We start from the raw sequence: 18238 nt of genomic DNA, 5'->3' as shown, positions 1-18238 counted from the left end.
TTAACAGTATTGTGAACTATTGATGTTGCTGAATAAATTATTTGGCATGTTAGGCAAAAAGACATCCTACACGAAGCTTGTAGTCAGCTTTGAAATTCAGAGCTCATCTCTGTCTACCATAAACAATATGCAAAAGAACATAAGCTAATACTTGGGAATTATGAAAATTAAATTCCTCTGTGTCGCATGGCCTGTGTGCAGACTGGAAAAGCATGGATGATGGCAGAAGATTTCTAGTATACCAACAATAAAACTTTGGTCAGGTTTCCCTTTTCTACAGTTACTCCTAGTCTTTTATATGAAAATGTGCAAATGATAATACTTTGCAGTGTATTACAACAATGAACGAATAAAATACTTTAAACTCTTGTCAGTGAGCAACTCAGTGCCATAGGCTACAGGGCGGCTGGGAAAAAAATCAAGTCGTGGTTTCGTAGAACCAGTGTGAACTAGCAGAACTTTAAAGTCAACAGCATTTACTGTTACAGATAACTCAGCATACTCATGTCCTTTTGCTGACAGAAGCATGCAAGAGAGATAGGCAGAAGCTGCAGAAATATCAGTTATTGTCTTACTAGTGTTCTGCTTTGACCTGAAAGGGAAATTAAAGCTCTGTAAAATTAACCATAATAAATGGCCTTTCTGTTATTCACTTGTTTCTTTGCTGAGCCTCCCAGAAATGAGCTAAATGGGCTAAAGCAGTGATGCCAAGCAGCTGTTTATTGGGAGTTGTAGAGAAGAGAAATGTTTGACTAAGACCTAAACCAACATCCGTCTGGCTCTTAAATTAAATCTTTCTGGGATTGAGTTAAAAAGGAGGTACCATGTAGGCTTTACTTGTATTCTCCCATCATTACTGCTTTACCACTCTCATTGTATGTGTATATATTTTATATAAATGCATATATATATATATTTTTTTTAAGGTAGGGGTAGAGAGTTAGAAGGGAGGGTACAGAGCGATGCTTTAACTTCTGCACTGCCATTTAGAGAATCTTGAAATGGTGAGATTTGGGATAGCTAAGCAGTACTAAAACACTACCAGTACTGTAGTTCAGGAAAAAAAATTCATGAAACTCTTGTCGCGGGGGCGGAGAGGGGAGGTTATTGGTTATTAGGTTATTAGTATTAGCTCTGGGTTTATTGCAAACATTTATTGAAGATGGCGATACAGTGTAGTCATAGCGAGCAAATCTTACTGCACATTTGTTAGTGCCTGAGTCTCGGTTTCTTGTCAGAGGTTCTCTTAACTCCAGGAGTTAAGAACCTTGAGTGGCGTCCCAGCTCAAGGGAGATTCGCTGCCAGGCAGGAGAGCTCGATGGGCTCTAGGCTGCAGTGCTATTTCTGGGCACGGAGTTTGACTCATGGTCACACAATATTTGGTGTGGAGATGTAGCTTTTTTGCTGATCTCATGCTGTGTTGGGGAAAATATAACCCCTTGTGCTGATCTCATGCCCATTTCTGGCCTCACCAGTTGCAACCAGTATCACCTAGTTTCTCCTGGTCAGCTCTGGGTGCTGTCAGTTATTTGCGGTCAGCTGGGGCCTGAGGGGTGTGTGTGTGTGTGTGKGGGGGGGATAGTTGTGCTCCACCACACTTTGGGCCTGAGATGGGGGGGATAGGGGGGGTAGTTGTGTTCTGCCACACCTCTAAATAGCAATTCATGCTTAAAACAGACTGTTTTGATTTTTGCACAAGTCTTAGTTCCTGAAATGTGGTGTTTCTGTTGCTTTTCATATTAAAAATAAACTGTATCTGTTTTTTAGATATCCTGGCAGACAGGCAGAGTTAACCTACAGAGGAACTGAAGTACTGACGCTACGTCCAAGCAGTAGCAAGCTCTGGAAGAAAGAGTATCTTGTGTTATATCGATACAGAGCTCCAAGTGCAGTTATTTTATGATGCTCCCTGTTAAATTGACAGATTAGTATTAATTTCAGTTGGGAAGAAACAGCTCTGGATGACCTCTGAAGGTAATGTTGAGAATTAGTGTCTTATGTCAGTTTACAGGATTTATCTTTAAAACTTTATACTTAGACCATTTGTGAATTTTCTGCCAAAAAATTTCCATAAGCAAACTTTACTTACATATTTTGAGTTTAAAATATTGTCTATACTATCAATACAGTAGTTAAATTCGATTCTTAACATAGCTTTATTTTTCATTCTTTTTACTACTTGCTTCTTTTTTGCTTTTGTTTAGCCTTAGTTTAGTTGATTTAAGGCATGTCTAATTCTTAACAATTCTACTGCAAGTGGCTATAAATAGAGAAGCTACTTGTTAATCCCCCAGATTTGTACCTAATTTTGTACCTAAGTTTCTTTTTAAACTACATGCTATGCCAAAATAAACAATATACACATACAGAAGTCAGATCTGACCCCTTTGCTTACAGACCTTTGAAAATAAAATGAAAGGAGGGTCTCTAATCTAGCAAAACTGGGCTTTCTGTTGATTTGTATCGCTAGTTTCTCATCTCCCTGCCACCCATTGAGCTCTTTGAGTTTTATTTTTGAGACCTTTACCCTCTGCCCTCATGAGTGTGAGAGACACTCAGACCAATTCATGACATTTCATAAGAACCCAGGCTAAAAATTGGGCTTGAGTACTGCAGTAAAAGCAAAGCCCCAAGGGGGGGGGGGGGATCTGTAAGGTATGGGTCACCTTAAAATAGGTGAAACTGGTAAAGGCAGAAAATCAACTGACACTGACTGGTAAAAGTCAACGAGTGTGTTTTAGAAATGGGGGCAGATTTGAATCATCAGAGACTGATGGGACCATAATGCTTTAAGTGTCTGAACAATGTCTTCCTACAAGTGTACAGGTTTCAGAGTTGTATGCATCAGTTTTATTCTGCATTGTAGCAGCCCTCCATAGTTGCATTTTAGGTAAGTAAGTGGCTGAATGTAAGAAAGAGCAGCTAAAGGATGAGCTCGAGCTAGCCGTGGGGTGGTGTTTAGTCCTTGCCCTGAAGAACCTGATCAAAGATAAGTTCCCTAGAGTATGCCTACTCACAATAGTACCAAAATGCTGCTTAAGGAGAAATCCAACAGTAGCTTTTTGTGTATTAGCAGGCTCATTTGTGTGTGTGTTTGGGGGTGGGCAGGGGGTGCTTTTTTTTTTTTTTTTGATGACTGAATACAGGGCTGTGGACTAAGACTGTTGTATGAAAAGTATGTCCAGACAGTTGATTTCATTTTGCAAGGTATTCTAAACATATGTCAAAAAATTAGAACAAGAAAAGATTTTATTGAAACAAATAAGAAATTACATTAAATCATTTACTTCTCAAACTCTTTCAAAAAAGAGAGCTGAGAACAGTAGCTGCTTTAAGACTTGGTTCAGTATTTTACTGTGCAAAAAACCTTGTCCGATTCTCTCCCCTCTTAAATTATGGTTTGCAAGGTGAACAAAGCTGTGAAATACTAGTTCGGTACTGAGATGACTTACGTAATGAGTAGAGGGCCCTGCTACTGAGATTTTTATAGAACTTGTTAAGCGTGTCTCCTTTCAAACCTGGTAACTATGAAGTGAAAAACCTAATTTAATCTTAAATGTGAAAACTGTATTTTGGCATGTCACCTATATAGCAATTATACAGGAGCCAGGAAAAGAAAGGTCATGCTGCAAACAGAACTTCAGAGGACGGGTAGCTAGCTGCGCTCTTCACCTCAACCAAGGCTATAAAGAGCATGTTCATGCCAGTTGGAATGGGTATGTAGCTTTCCTATGTTTTTAGCTCTTTTCTCTTACTTTTCTTGAAATAAATCAATTTGCTGGAGTATCTGATAAGACTTACTATGTAAAATCAAGGATAAATCAAGTTCCAAATTGTTCATCCTTATATACTGTCTATTCTATTTCTGAAAAGGCAGTAGTAATCAGGATAAGATTGTTGTTTTCCCTAAAATGCACTTTGACTTGTATTTCTATAGAATTTTATCAGTACTTTATTAACACTCTTCCCAGCTAAGATAAACATTCAGTAGACTATAGTGAGACAGGATGGGGCAGTCTTCCCAAAAGGAAGAGAGGAGTTACTTACCTGCAATGAGTATTATTAAAACAATGTTGGTCCTACACTTTTTTTTTTTTTTTGGGGGGGGGGTGTAGGGTACCTCTAGAATGGAGCTGTGAAGATTCTTCTAGTGAGCAGTGCAGCCTTTCTTCCTCTCAGAAGTGCCATATGTTGAGGTCACTAAAAGAATGAAATCTTCAGCTCCTTTTTTGCAGGTGCTGTCTACGGGAAGAAACCAATAAAATCAAACCTGAAAAGACTGTATTTCTCTAAAATTAATTTTATATGCATTTGTAGTAAAGGTCAGCAAATGGCACTTATGGCTAAAGTGACAAAGTTTCAATATTTAACAGTCCTTTTCTGCACATTCATATGGCTTAACTGAAAATGTTGGTAAATACTCTCAATATCCCAATATGCTATTACAAAATAAGAGTTTCAGTATAAAGTCCTATAAGTCATGTACTTCAAAACACAAAATCTGAGAACACACTGAAAGGTGATGTAGAAATTAATGTCAGCAGTTTTCTGAAAGCTTCCTTTCCACAGCTGGCTGCAATTTAACTTTTTTGTTTGTTTGTTTGTTTTTTAATGTAGTATTGCTGGAGTTCAGAATCTGGTCTCAAGATATCCGAGGAAGGATTTCATCCCATACAAAAGCGACAAGTATTGTACCTGAAAAGACAAAATACAAAAAAAGACCTTTGTGTAAATATATTTGAGAAGGACACAGTACTGGTATTACAAATAAACATGTTAAAATATTTGAGAGTTTAACATACAGTGGAGACTGCAGAAGAATGAAAAGGTTGGAAACAGTCAATACTTTTTGAAAACACAAACAATTTCTTGCAAAGAAAGCTTCAATACACCTTGCAAATGTCCATAAGTGTTGATAATTTAGTTCTCTGAATGTTTGTTTTAGTATGTTTTGCTTCTGATGCATATAAGCCAAGGATGGAAAACTTTGACCAGATGAATTCATTGGGCACCTTCCTCTTGCCACGTATGGCCTCCTACCTTTGTGACAGGGCATATAAATGACAGACCGACCAACTGAATCTTGATTTCTCAGCAATTAATTAGGATAAGGCTGAGTTCACTAGCAATATCTGTTTTAATAACTGCATTGTTATAAGGTATTGCAAACAGGTACAGGACAGTGGGGTTTTTGGAGGATCATTCCAGTTTAGGGTTTATTTTGAAGCTGAAAAATGTCCTCTAACTGTAGGTTTTATAAAGCAAGGGCTGGGGAGAGCTAGTGAAGCCTAAAGATTATTCTGCATTGTCAATATGAAGGACATGTTGATAAAGTTAAGAGATTGTAGATTCTTCATGAGAATGACATCTAAACACAGAGAAAGTAGATTAAGATTTTTCTCTGGGGGGAAAAAAAAAAATGCATGTTCTGTTTCAGAAGGGAAGAGTATTCTGGTCCAGAGTATTCCTCACCCAGAACCACTCCCACAGCTTATATTTCCTGAAGTTTCTTAGAATCACAGAAACACTTGTTGGAAGCGCTCTCTCTAGTCCAACCTCCCACTCAGCGCAGGACTATCACCTGCACAAGATCAGGTCTGTGTGGCTTTGTCTAGCTGCCTCCTGGAAAACCTCCAAAGATGGAGACTCCACCACCTCTCCTAGTAACTAGTTTCAATGCTGCAGTGCTGTCCTCACGAAGGTGGTTTTCATAAAGTCCAGTCTGAACCTCCCAAGCCACAATTTGCAGACATTGTCTCTTGTTACCTTATCTGCCAGTAACGAGAACAGTTTGTCTCTGTCATCCTTGCAGCTACTCAAGTAACTGTAGACTGCTACAAATCACCCTTTCATCTCATCTTTGCCAGCCTAAACAAGTCCAGGTCCCTCAGCCTCTCCTCACAGATCATGTACGCTAGACCTTTGACCATCTTGATAGTCCTCCACTGAATCCTCTCAATTTTCTCCACATCCCTTTTGAACTGAGGGCTCCCAAATTGGACACTTTTCCAGATGCTGCCTCACAAGTATTAAGAGAGACAGTGACATCCCTAGGTCTGCTGGCCGCACTTCCCCGAAGCACGTGGTTTGTGTTATTTGCAAAGAGAGCAAGCAAACTGTGGGCTCCCTTTCAATGGGGCATCAGTGTAACACAGCAGGGTTACTACTCAGTGAATCGGCTTGCAGCTTTTACTGACTCACAGGGGTTCATATGGAAATATATACACATACATATTTGCATGTGCGCGTGGGTATAGGGGGCTATGTACCAGCCCAGGTGCAGAACTTCACACTTACTTATCCTTGTCAGCCCAGTCCATTGGCCCAATCCTCAAGTTTCTGGCTTGAAACTTTAGTGGTTTTGTGCATCAGCCCCTCCTCCTACTTCATCACCATCTGCAAGCTTGCTGAGGGTACATCCTGTCTCACCACCCAGGTCACTGATGAAGGTATAGAACAATACCATATCAACCCCAGTACTGAAACTGGGATACTTTGAGTGTTACTGGCCATCAACCAGAAGTCAAGCCACTGACTACTACCTTTTGAGCCCAGTGGTCCAGCCAATTTCTAGCCCATACGTCCTTGGCTTTGAACAGAGAACGTGGTGGCAGCTGTCAGAAGCCTTACCAAAGTCAAGGTATTTTACATCTACTGCTCTCCCCTCGTTCACATAGCCAGTCATTTCAGCACAGAAGGCAGTCAAGTTGGTCAAGCATGGGTTGCTCTTGGTACAGCTGTGGACTGTTCCTGATTACCTTCTTGTCTTTCATATGGTTGGACATGGATTCCAAGGAGAGGTGCTCCACAATCTTTCTAGTGACTGAGGTGAGACCATCTTCCTTGTCCTTCTTAAAGACAGGTGCAATATTAGCATGCTTCCAGTTGTCAGGGAGCAATTCCAACTGCCATAACTTTTTATAAGTGATGGACAATATCCTCACAATCACATCAGCCAACTCCTGCAGCATTTTTAGGTAAATCCCAGTTGACCCAATGGATTTGTGTTCATCCAGCTTCTCTGTGTAGTTCCTAACCTGTTGCTGCCTCACTACTGACTGCCTTTCTCATTCTGCAAACTTAGTGTTTTATGTAGAGGGTTGGGAGCAAACTTTTTTGGGGAAGACTGAGGCAAAAAGACATTGAGTACCTCAGCCTTTTCCATGTCATCCATCACTACGTTTTCTCCTCCATCCATCAACAGAACTCTCTGAACTTTTTTTTTTTGCCACTAGGACACTTGTAGAATCCCCTTCTTGCTACCCTGTATGTCCCTAGTTTTAGTTCCAGCTTGGTTTGGCCTTCCTGATTTTGTTCCTAAGTGTCTGAGTAAAGCTTTTATACTCTTCCTTTACTGCCTGTCCTTGTTTCCACTTCTTACATGCTTTCCTTTTGCTCTTTGTTCACAGAGACGCTCCTTGTCTAGTGAACTGGGAAAGGCCTCCTGTCAAAATTCCCGGTTTAACTGCACACCAGATTGTTCCTGCGCACCAGAATGTTGCTGAGCTCTCAATTAGCTTTCTTGAAATAAATAAATAAATAAATAAAAATCAATCAGCTTTCCTGGACACCTTTCCCCTTTGCGGCAGCTTCCCAGAGAATTCTGCCTAGCAATTCCCTAAGTAAGCAGAATTTTGTTCTCTTAAAGTCCAAAGTCCAAACAGCTCTGTTGTTTATCTTCCCAGCCTTCCTCTGGACCCTGAACTCTTGTGAGGACTGCGACCCAAACAGCCATATTTGCCACCAATTCTTCCCTGTTTGTGAGCAGGTCAAGTACAGCATTACCACTGGTTGGTCCTTCTAGTATCTGCATTAGACTTTGTTGGTGACAGTTTCCTAGCAGCTTCCTGGATTGCACGCACATCGATGTTTTGCTCTCCCAAATGATGTCTGCATAGCTGAAAAGCCCCAAGAGGACCAGCGTCTGGAAGCGGGAGACTTTGGCTAGCTGCTTGTTGAAAAACCTCATTTGCTACCTACAGTCGGCGAGATGGCCTGTAACAGACCCCCATCAAAACATCCCCACTAACACCTCCCCTCTGATCTAGATCCAGAGACTCTTAAACAGGCACAGCACTGGTTACTGCAGTTCTCCATGGCCAAGGAACTTCTTAACATAGAGCACAACTCCTCCTCCTCTTTCCCTACCCATGAACACGCTCTAGCTGTGCATGCTGTCCCACCAAGTCTCCCTGATTCTGATCACAGCACTGCACATGGACTTGCAATTCTTGTTTCTTCCCCAAGGTCCATGCATAAATGTACTGAACTTGATGAAAACCTCTGAACACCTTCTCTTCTGAACAGAAGGGTGAAAGTTCCACTTGTAGCCTTTTCTCTTACATACCTCCTCTATTTACTTCTACCGCTAAGTGACTTTTGTGTCATTTATTTTCTATTCTGATGGTGAAAAATGGTTTCCTTCTGAGGAACAGTAGTAGTCTTTCTAGTAAAACTGATCTAAAGAAATAGGCATTGATTCTCCTTTTATAGTGTTAGTAACCTAGCAGGATGATAGGCTGGCACTTGTCTAGGAAAGAGTTGCATTTTATTGCCCTCATGTCTAGTATTTTATCACCAGCTCTTCCAACCATAGCTGCCATCTCCTTGGTGTGAAGCAGAAGCATTAGCTCGGTCACTATCGTTATTAACGGTGTAATTGGTCCTGGTGCATTCACTGCCTGGACAAGTGAAATGAATTCCTTTGTCAGTGATCCTTAACACAAACTCACAAACTCATTGAAACAGAAACTGTCTTTGTTATCTCATTGGTACTTACTGCTTCTGCGTTCTCAGCTCAGCAGTTAGGCCTGTCAGTGCTAAGCCATAAACACTTGCTAACATCTATATTTATTAGAGTTTTTTTGATGTTACTGTAGAATCACCTTCACTGAAACTTCAGTAAAACCATTTTGAAAAATGAGTTCCTTAACTACAGTCCCAAGATTATCTTCATGAAAGACCATAAAACACCAGTGGATTTGCTTATCCAGAAGAAAATTTCCAATTTTTTTCCTTTTGTGAAGGTGACTATCAATCTGCCTCTTGTTCTAAGTGTCTTTTCTAAGCAAATTGTTTTAGAGAGGGGGTTAAGCATTGTTTCATGGCTAGATCAGTATGTCCATTATATGCTGAATGGTCTCAGTCTCTGTGTCCTCATGGGTATCTGATATGGCTATAAATGAGACCATATTACATTTTGCACAGGCAATCTGGAGTTTCACGGTATGCTAGTCCGTGGTACTGCATATGCATATTATAGCAAATCACAAAAAAACCTAATGTCTCCTAAAAGAATTTCCCCAAATAAGAACAACGTAATTTAACCATCCAAGATGCTGATGCTGGGAAAAGTGAGACATCAAATTAACATTTTGTCCTGGATACTTAAATGTCTCATTATGACTCTGTTTCTAGGAAGTCTGAAACAATATTTCTACTGACAGATGGATTCTGAAAGTAATTTTAAAACTGCATTTAAAATATCCCTTCCCTCATCATCTACTTTTATGAGGTTCTTTTTATAGAGGTTCTTTTCATTAGGGTCCTATTATTATAATTCCTAAATACCTCATCATTTGGTGCAATTCTGGAAGAAAAAAAAAAAAAAAACTTTACTCCTATTATGTTCAAATTTCCAAAAAGTGTTAGAAAAAAATGTCACTTGGTGGTAGATTTGTAGATCTGCATTCCTGAATCCATCAATTCAATTTTCAAATGCATCTTCTCTGTATTTTCCCCTCAGATCCCTTACATTTGTTTACAACTCTTGGTTTATAAGATGAGGTATACACATACATGAAATTCCTTGTTTTGTAATGAAATATTCATATTACAATAAACAACTCTGCCCTTCAGGTGATCCACAGACCTAACATCTGTAACAAAATGTTTGGCTACAGTAGTAACACCACTCAGAAAGTGAAGTGTCCTGAGTATTTACATGTTTACAACTACTTTGTCTGGAAATCATTTCCCTAATAAATTATAGACAGCATTCAAGGTCTCCTGTATGTGTTTTCTATATATCAATGAAAGATAAACCCAGTGTTTATGAATCTTCATAAAAATGTAACATTACTCCCTAGCCACATTCTGAATTGAAGTCACATTTCCAGTTGACTCAACAGCTGCTGTTTTTCTTACTAAAGCCTCAATCACCTGAAGGTCTTCTGCAAAACAGCTCTGAGTGCACCTTGCTAAATAAGCAGAACAAGGTGTTTCAGCATTCCTATTTCTTTATGCCAGTTGTCAAAATATCAAAGTCCAGGTACTTACAAGCCAGATAATCTCAAAATGGATATCAGGTGGTAATAAGTTAATGTATCAGAATCTAAACTTGAATTCTAAGAAGTATCATATCATGTCCTATTAGGACACAGGTGATCTCATCAATCTTGCTTAAAGCATTTCATTAGCTGCTAACTGAAACAGTGCAAGCTTACTCAATTGTTCAGGCATCCTGTTTGGATGCCCAGTTCAAGAAAACGATATTAAAGTGAATTTCAGTTAGATTAAAAAAAATAGTTTCCTCCATTTTGACTTACTGAGAGTCACTACAACTGGAACATGCACAGACATGCACTCCGAGAGGACAAATAAGTTATTAGTTATAACTGGAGTCCTTTGGGATGTTTTCCATATGTATTTCACAGCTCACCTTGCTTCCTGTACTACTGTTGCATCTTCTAGTAGGATTAACAGTCATTAAAGAACTCGAGATTAGTTGACTGTCTCATGTGTCTTAAAGCATAAGGCTCAAGATTAGTAGGAGTAACTATAAACAATCAACAGTATTACATGAAGCATTTCTATCTGAACAGAACCAGAAGTTAAAAATCAACAACTTCCAAATTAAAACTGGAATTTAAGTTGGAAAAATTCTAGTTACTCATATATGCATTCCTTATTCTTAGACTAAAAGCGGATTATTTGTTATAGTGATTGGGGGCGGGGGGGGATATAGAATGGGAACTCCAAAGTTTAGGCACTATGAGATGAAAAAGATTTGCTTTTATAATGATAATTGAGATAGCCTATTTTAAGCACTTGTCCTAATATCTAAAAATACATATATATTCTTGTATAATGTCACAAAGCAAGACAGAAACTGACTGCATGCTAACCAATTTGTATCTCTTTTTGAACTTTATCAGGTTAATATTAGCTTTCAGGCGGCCTCTTCTCCTTTTTAAGATTCTGCTAGAATCTACAGGTCTGGCTAATATTTGGTGGGGTTTTGGTCAATGTGAGAATACCCAGCATACCTCAAACAGGCTGGATTTCAATACTGAGGCACAAGCAGGCAGCTCCAAAAGGATCACATTCCAGAGTAAACAGCTGTTGGTTTATAACTTACTAGTTAACCTTAACCTAAATGTTTTCCATTTAGAATTAGCCTATTATTTGTTTTGCTAGGTACAATAAATGATATTGTTCAAACTGTCCCATAAGTACTTAAATTTTGAACACAACATATGAACTAAGCAATTATCTAACCCTGCTTTGCAAAACAGACTGTATTAAGTTATAGGTACCCTACATAAACCATTAAACAAGTTTAAAATATACAGCCTACATTTGCAAAAGGAAACTATGAATCTGAATGACTTCTACATGTAAGTTATAGATAAGCATCTTGTGGCTTTTATTTGAGACAGAAAACTAGTAGACTAGGAAATAAAGAATACCTATTTCCTGATTTTTGAACCATGTACTACATAACACTTTCTCAAAGTAGATAACAATTTTAAGAACTTACCTAAGCATGGTGCTATCCAATATACTAGTGAATAACTCAAAAAATTGTCATAGAAACAATATGGATGTAATGAAAAAGCCAATGCTGGGTTAAATATTGCTCCTGTGAGATTTCCACCTGAAATAAAATGTAAACAACATGAAATCAAACCATCTTTTTTGACAAATACTTATTTTAAATGAAATACTGAAATGTAAATACACTGTAAATGTAAACGCAACAAGAAATGCATACCCTGTGATAAAATGCATTAGCAGAAATCATTTTAACAGAAACTTTTCTGAACAGTTATTTACCAAATGATACGGTATGTTAAACTGGGCAACAGTTTTTTAAAACAGGTTTTTAAATATCTGAAGCATAGGCTGTAATTTGCTTTATCTCTTTCTAGCAAATATTGTTTAAAGATATGGGTTTGGCTAACGTTGAATGTTTCTGTTAATAAAACTATAAGCTGCTTTGCTATCATTTTGCTGAAACTGTCTTGCTTATAGTCCATATCATGCTTTTAGAACTGACAGAAATTACACAAGTGTTAGTAAATAAACATTTAGCTTCCATTACATCCCCAGTGTTATACACACTATAGTAACACTTAATATGCATGATAATGCGAAAAATTATCAAATGCTGTTCTTTCTTAAGTGATCTCTACACTTTATTTACAGAACACTAACATTATCATATGGTAATAACTGGGCAAAAAGTCTTCACATTCATGCTATATGTTACTTAAAGGGGGGAGGAGCCCACTCCACTGTCTTGAAAAAGGATTGTTTCTGAAAGAAACCGAGCATCTTTATCTGCTTCTGACTTTAGATATAAATGAAGTTGCCTAAAGCTCTCTAAATTAAATCCAAACATATTACATTATGGGGCTAAATTGTAATTACATCACAGATGAACCTGAGGGTAAGTGTTTTTAATCTTGACATGTTGTTCCTGTCATTGCAATCTTGCTGAAAAAGCAGCCATCATAAAACAAATTTCTATATTTCTGTACTATTATTTGCTAACTGCCCATGTCTGTTTTATCTGTCAGTCTACTCCTATATAATATTATCTAATTATATTCACTTAAGTTTCTTAATCTTGATTTTCGCAGGCCGAAGAAGTTAGCATGAGCTTTGAACTTGCTTTTTGTACGAATCTTATGCTGCTGTAATGCCCATTAGTCATAGGTTCCTTCTGATATCTGGCTCTGTCACAGGATTAACAATCATTTCCTGAAAGTTTTAATTAAGTTCTTTGTCATTCTGTTCTTCGGTATTTCTGTTTTTATATCCTCCTTATTATTCCTTTTACCATTATTACAGTCTGTGAAGGTTTTAATCTTTGTTGACCTATTCCATTCACTCTGATTTGATGCCTGTGCTCAATAGCAGCCCAGATTTACTGTGCACTCTGTTATTCTGCATCTTGACACGTTAACAGCTTCCACTGCTGCTGGAAAGGCCATGTAACATAATTTACTTTACTTCCATCTATGTATAAAGTCACCACTCCTACTCTTATACGCACAAAAACACACCCAAGAGCAGAATTTCACCCTCAAGAAGCAGTTTCTGAACATACATTAAACATTAGACAGTTTTAACTGCTCTATTTCTCCAATATTCATTATTAATAACTACTAGAATATCAACCATAGGCCAAGGCCACTTGTATTAACTAATTAAAACTTTTATGTAGTATTAAATAGGTAAAAAGATCCTGTGGTAGTGTTACCACATTTAAAAGTGACAGAATGGTAAATCATGCTAGGAAATACAATGCTGCATCTCAGAGTCTGTGTCCTGGAAATGATAAATGATTTGATGGGAAAGGAAGTGTAACATCTTTGACACAGCAAACATAAACCTAATGTGTGCTCCAGCACAGTGTGTGAGAAGATAATTTTAATTTAAAATTACTATAGGCAAAAGCAAAATTAGGAAAAAAACCTTAGAATTAAAAAAAATACTTGACATTTTTGCCTTGACATGTTAGGCTCAGAAACATCTAATCTATTTCATGCAATTCTGACTTCTTTGTAATATTGCCTGTAAATGAAAAAGCCCTAAAAAGGTGTGGGGGGGTTCTTTCTCTAATTTTCCCAAAGGAAATCCCCCAAATTTTCCTTTACCAACATGTGTATGGTCTGTATCCTTAGCCTCTGATATATTCTGTTAACACTTAAAGATACAACTATCTCTTTTTCCTTCTATCCAGTAGAAGAAACGGAATGAATATGGTATTGGAGCTTTGTGTACAATATGCGCTTATATAAAAACTCTGTCTGTGTAAGAATAAATAGAAAAAAAATCCCAGTATTTATAGCCATAAAAGAGAAATTGCAGAAGAAAAGCTACAGGAACAGGTTTTAATTTTGAAAATATTTACTTTATCATATGATGTTCTTTTTGGAATAAGTTGCATGGTATACCTAAGTAACTTTCATGGGGTACATACAACAGTGACCTACCAACACTTACTTTTCCCATCAATTTAACTCATTCAACTGTAAAAATATGATTTAATGTTTTCCAGCCCTGTATGTATATCAATTAATTTAGATGGGTATAAGCCATAAGGATATGGCTATATTTCAAAATTTTACCCAAGCCAAATTTGATATGGAGTAAGAGAAATTCCTTCTTGCAGTCACTTTTTAGATAGGCTGAAATATGATGCATAATAGAAGAGATGTACTTTCTAACATTTCTGGTTCATTCATAAGTGAATAAATATAGGTTCTAAAAGCACAATCAAATTGGTTTTTAAAAACAAAGTATGAAAGGAAACCATTAACATGAATTTTGTTTTGTAAGTTTAATGTGTCTTTTGGAGTTCCTACCTAGAACACCATATCTTTCAAACTAAAGTTTGAAAAATCATTATTTGTACAATATTATAAACTATGTGGTATTTTTATAGGGAAAAAAATAAGGTTGTTACCAGTTTGTCTAACTCAGCATTGCTTTGCCTAAATTTGGTGCTGGTTGCCTAGCCCTTTGGTGTTGGGTAAGTGGAAAAAGATTCACTCTTCTTAAAGAAAGTGCTCAAGTTCCTTATAAAAAGTTAGCAAAGAGGTGCAAAAGATTTCCGGAGAATGATCCAGTCCAGCTAAGTTAAGCATCTGCCCATCTTCAATGACCATATACCGAACTTCACCTGCTGGAGGTCGCCGTCTGTAACACCTAATGTAGAAGCCTCCTCTCCCTACTATCTATATGAAGCACTTTTTCCCAGATTGGGGCAAGGGAAATCTCCCCCTTGGCAGAGATGAGGAACGTATCCTGGAAGAACATACAAAGTCCTATGAAGAAGACTGTGGTTATGGAAAAGGATGCAGCCCCAAATACTATTACCACCCCACTCCTGGAAAAAACAAAAACAAAAAAACAAAAAACCCCAAAACAAATCAACTGTGAGCTGCATGGTCCTGCTACTGCCTGTTTCACACATGGGAGAGGAGAGGTGGAACAGAGAGTAGACAGGGCTACGCACGGGACCTGCGGGATATATTGTACACACCGGACACAGGTGGTGGCCATCTCCCAGGTATCAGGTACCCAGCGACTAGGGAATCCCCCCAAAATGGTGAGTGAGGCAGCAGGATCCATCTGACAGCTGTTACGGCCTCAGTTACTCTGCATGCTGTCAAGGGGATGTGCTGAGCGGGTGCGGGAAAGGGAGGGGGGTCCTGATCAGCAGCCCTCAAAAGTGAGGGGGCAGGAGGAGGGAATATATCCTGGGGAATGTGTGTGTGTGTATGCGGGCAGAGGGGGCAAGAAGAAAGCTTTGGGAACCTGTAAAACATGCTCAAGAAAGAAAGAAAGAGAAAGAAAGAAAGAAAAGATCTGTAATAGTAAAACCCTGTCACTTTATCACAGGAAGAAAGTGATAGCAACAGCAGTGCTCCCACACTTTTTGTATAATAGCTCAGCGATGGGAATCTTGGGTTTTATGTCCTTAACTTCAAGAAGTTTCAGTCCACATCTCAGGAGCGCACAGCAAACACCAGGCTCCCGACTGTTGTGAGGGGAAGAACGCACTATTCACCTTTCTTTTTGAACCTGAGTGTACAGCAAAGAATGCAAACCTTAAGAAGCTTAGAGCAGAGTGTACAAGAAAGAATTAGATTTTCCAGTAATGAGGGGACAAAACCGTGTTTCAGATCTTACCCCTGGAATGCATACGTATTTTACAGCAGTCTTGATACTGGATTAAAAAATAAAAAGTCCAGGTAGTACAAGACCTTCTGTAGATGATACAGCATAGTCAAACCGCACATGAAGTAGGCCTGGGCTCAGTAGACGTGATGTTTCCTAGAAGTATGTGCAGATTGACAGCACTGGGTAGCCTTAACAAGTCCAAATATACGGCAAGGAAGGAGACCTGGTACACAGCCTTCTGCTAGAAAGGGGCCAGCCTGGCCGACAACATGGGATTTGAATTCTCTATGTGAACCAGCCAAGGGAAAGGCAACGTGACCTGCATTATTTTACACGACTATTCACTAAGCAGCAAAGGAATGTTAATCAGGAATCCAGCTTCCTCTATGCCTAGGAGAGGTAGTATAATCTTTGACTGTGCTTTTAGCAAACAATTCGGGAATATACTTGGTGTGCTAAAGCACACTGACACCCTGCCTGTGCCCTCAAAAATTAATTTTAGAAAGTAGGTCAAATTACTAAGTTAGTTCTTTAAATTCTCCATGGACCTCTTTGAATCTTTTTAATATTTCAGCTAAACATAATGGATAAGGTTTTTCTATAAAAGTTCTATTGTATTGTGTTCTATGTTAGATACCATAATATAGTCAAACCTCCCGGACAAGGAGTCAATGACATTCTGGATGTCTTCAGAGAAGGAAGTTTTCTCCCTCTCTCATGTGTATACACTGATTTGAGCATTTCCGCGGTGACTTCCTCTGCGGTAGCGGCAGAGGCACAACCCGCTACAAGGAGCTCTGTAACCGTCCCCTCTCTCATCCCCCCGTACCCCAAAGCACAGGATCGCCTTCCCAGTACAACCCGCTCCCTTTAAAGCCATTCCTAAGCGACCGCACATAGGTAGGAGCCCTACGCTGGAGAGAGCAAGGAGCACGGACAGATAGCGGGCAGAAGTTCAGGCTGACTGCCCGCACCTCTTCCCTCCCACCGGTCCAGGGAGGCAGGAAGGAGGTGGGACAGGGGCGAAGGCAAGGCAGCGCTGGGCCACGCAGGGCACTGCAGAGAGGGACCCACGACGCTTGTAGATGCCACGATGTAATCCGCACCTAACTTTTTTTTTTTTTTTTTAACACTTAAGATTTTAAGCACTCGTGAAACCATCATTTCTTTCCGTGTCCCACTTCTGGTTCTGATTTCAGGAAGCTGGCCGGAGTAGATGTCACTGATACGAATTACGAGTTCTTTAAGTATAGCACATCCAGGTTACAGGTCTGTACACTGCCATGGAGCAATCAGCATCCCCCCCCCCCGCAGACAGCGGTGCTTTCCCATAGCGCTATTTAAGACCAGGACACGCTGGGGCACGCCTTGCCCGAAATATCTCATGCAATATAAAGCCAGATTAACGCAACGATTTTTCACTAAGATATCTTAACAAGCGTTCGGTGAAATTCTTAGCTGAAATCTGAATTCTCAGATTTCGTATAGTTTTGAATATGCAATTCACTTCATTCTTAACCGCAAAAGCGCAGTAGAATCTAATCAGGCAAACTTTATGTAAACTGCATGTGAACTCTGCGTGCACAGTGCATTTGCAGGACCAAAGGCTTTTTTTTTTTTTGGATATATTTTTCTAATCTAAGAAAAATAATTTTGAGTCCTCACATTTTAAAAGAATAACAAATTGGAAATTTACAGCTTGATGGTAGTAACAGAGGGGAGGGAAAAAAAAAAAAAAGAAAGACACTAACCTGCATACACGAGCATGGTGATGAGAAGAGCAATAAAATGGACTCTGAGGTTGGGATGAATAGTGTGCAACTGCAGCACGGCCAGCTGGAAAACAGCAGAAAAGAGCAGCTCTATGAAAAACGCCTGCGCCTCTGTGGTTTGCAGGGGATCGCTGCAGCGCTGCCAGAGCGCTCCGGAGTGCGGCTCGGCGATCTCCAGGCTCCAGACCAGGTGCATAAATCCTCTGGCCAGCACGGCGGCCGCAAACTGCGCGCCGATCCGGAGTCCGCCCGCCTTGAGCGGCACCGCGGCCGCCCAGAGCTGCTGCAAGGTGCCGCACGGGTTGCACGTGCTGCCGGCCAGCGTCCAGCCGTGCAGCACGGTGAAGCCGTAGGTGAGAGTGAGCGCGGCGCGCGGCTGGAGCTCGGCGGCGGCGAGCAGGCAGAGCTCGTTAGTGCAGGCGCAGATCTGGAAGGTGCTCAGCATCTCCGCGAGCAGAGCGCCCGGGCGGCGGCGAGCCGCAAGCCGGCAGAGCGCCACGATGCCGGCCAGCAGCAGCAGCGAGACCCAGAGCCCGCCGACAGCCAT

The 18238-nt window shown here is 39.8% G+C and overlaps 2 protein-coding genes across 2 annotated transcripts in view; one reads left to right on the top strand and one right to left on the bottom strand.

Moving 5' to 3' along the window:
- The window catches only part of CLNS1A (chloride nucleotide-sensitive channel 1A), a 17462-nt gene extending 12677 nt beyond the window's left edge, over positions 1–4785 (top strand). The window contains exons 8-9 of the mRNA XM_026078155.1: positions 1769–3717; positions 4619–4785. The gene's annotated coding sequence lies outside the window, so the exon portion shown is untranslated. The remainder of the gene's footprint in view (positions 1–1768; positions 3718–4618) is intronic.
- On the bottom strand, positions 4611–18238 carry AQP11 (aquaporin 11). The gene is made up of 3 exons (XM_026078154.1): positions 17671–18238; positions 11763–11879; positions 4611–4696 (listed from the first exon to the last, which is right to left on the bottom strand). The coding sequence occupies exons 1-3, from the start codon at positions 18236–18238 to the stop codon at positions 4644–4646; spliced, it is 738 nt and encodes a 245-aa protein (XP_025933939.1). The 3' UTR covers positions 4611–4643.

This window comes from Apteryx rowi, unplaced genomic scaffold (assembly GCF_003343035.1).
Source record: "Apteryx rowi isolate R43461 unplaced genomic scaffold, aptRow1 scaffold_471, whole genome shotgun sequence".
NCBI lineage: Eukaryota > Metazoa > Chordata > Aves > Apterygiformes > Apterygidae > Apteryx > Apteryx rowi.
The sequence above is the reverse complement of the archived record's forward strand: the minus strand, read 5'-3'. Positions and strand labels throughout refer to the sequence as shown.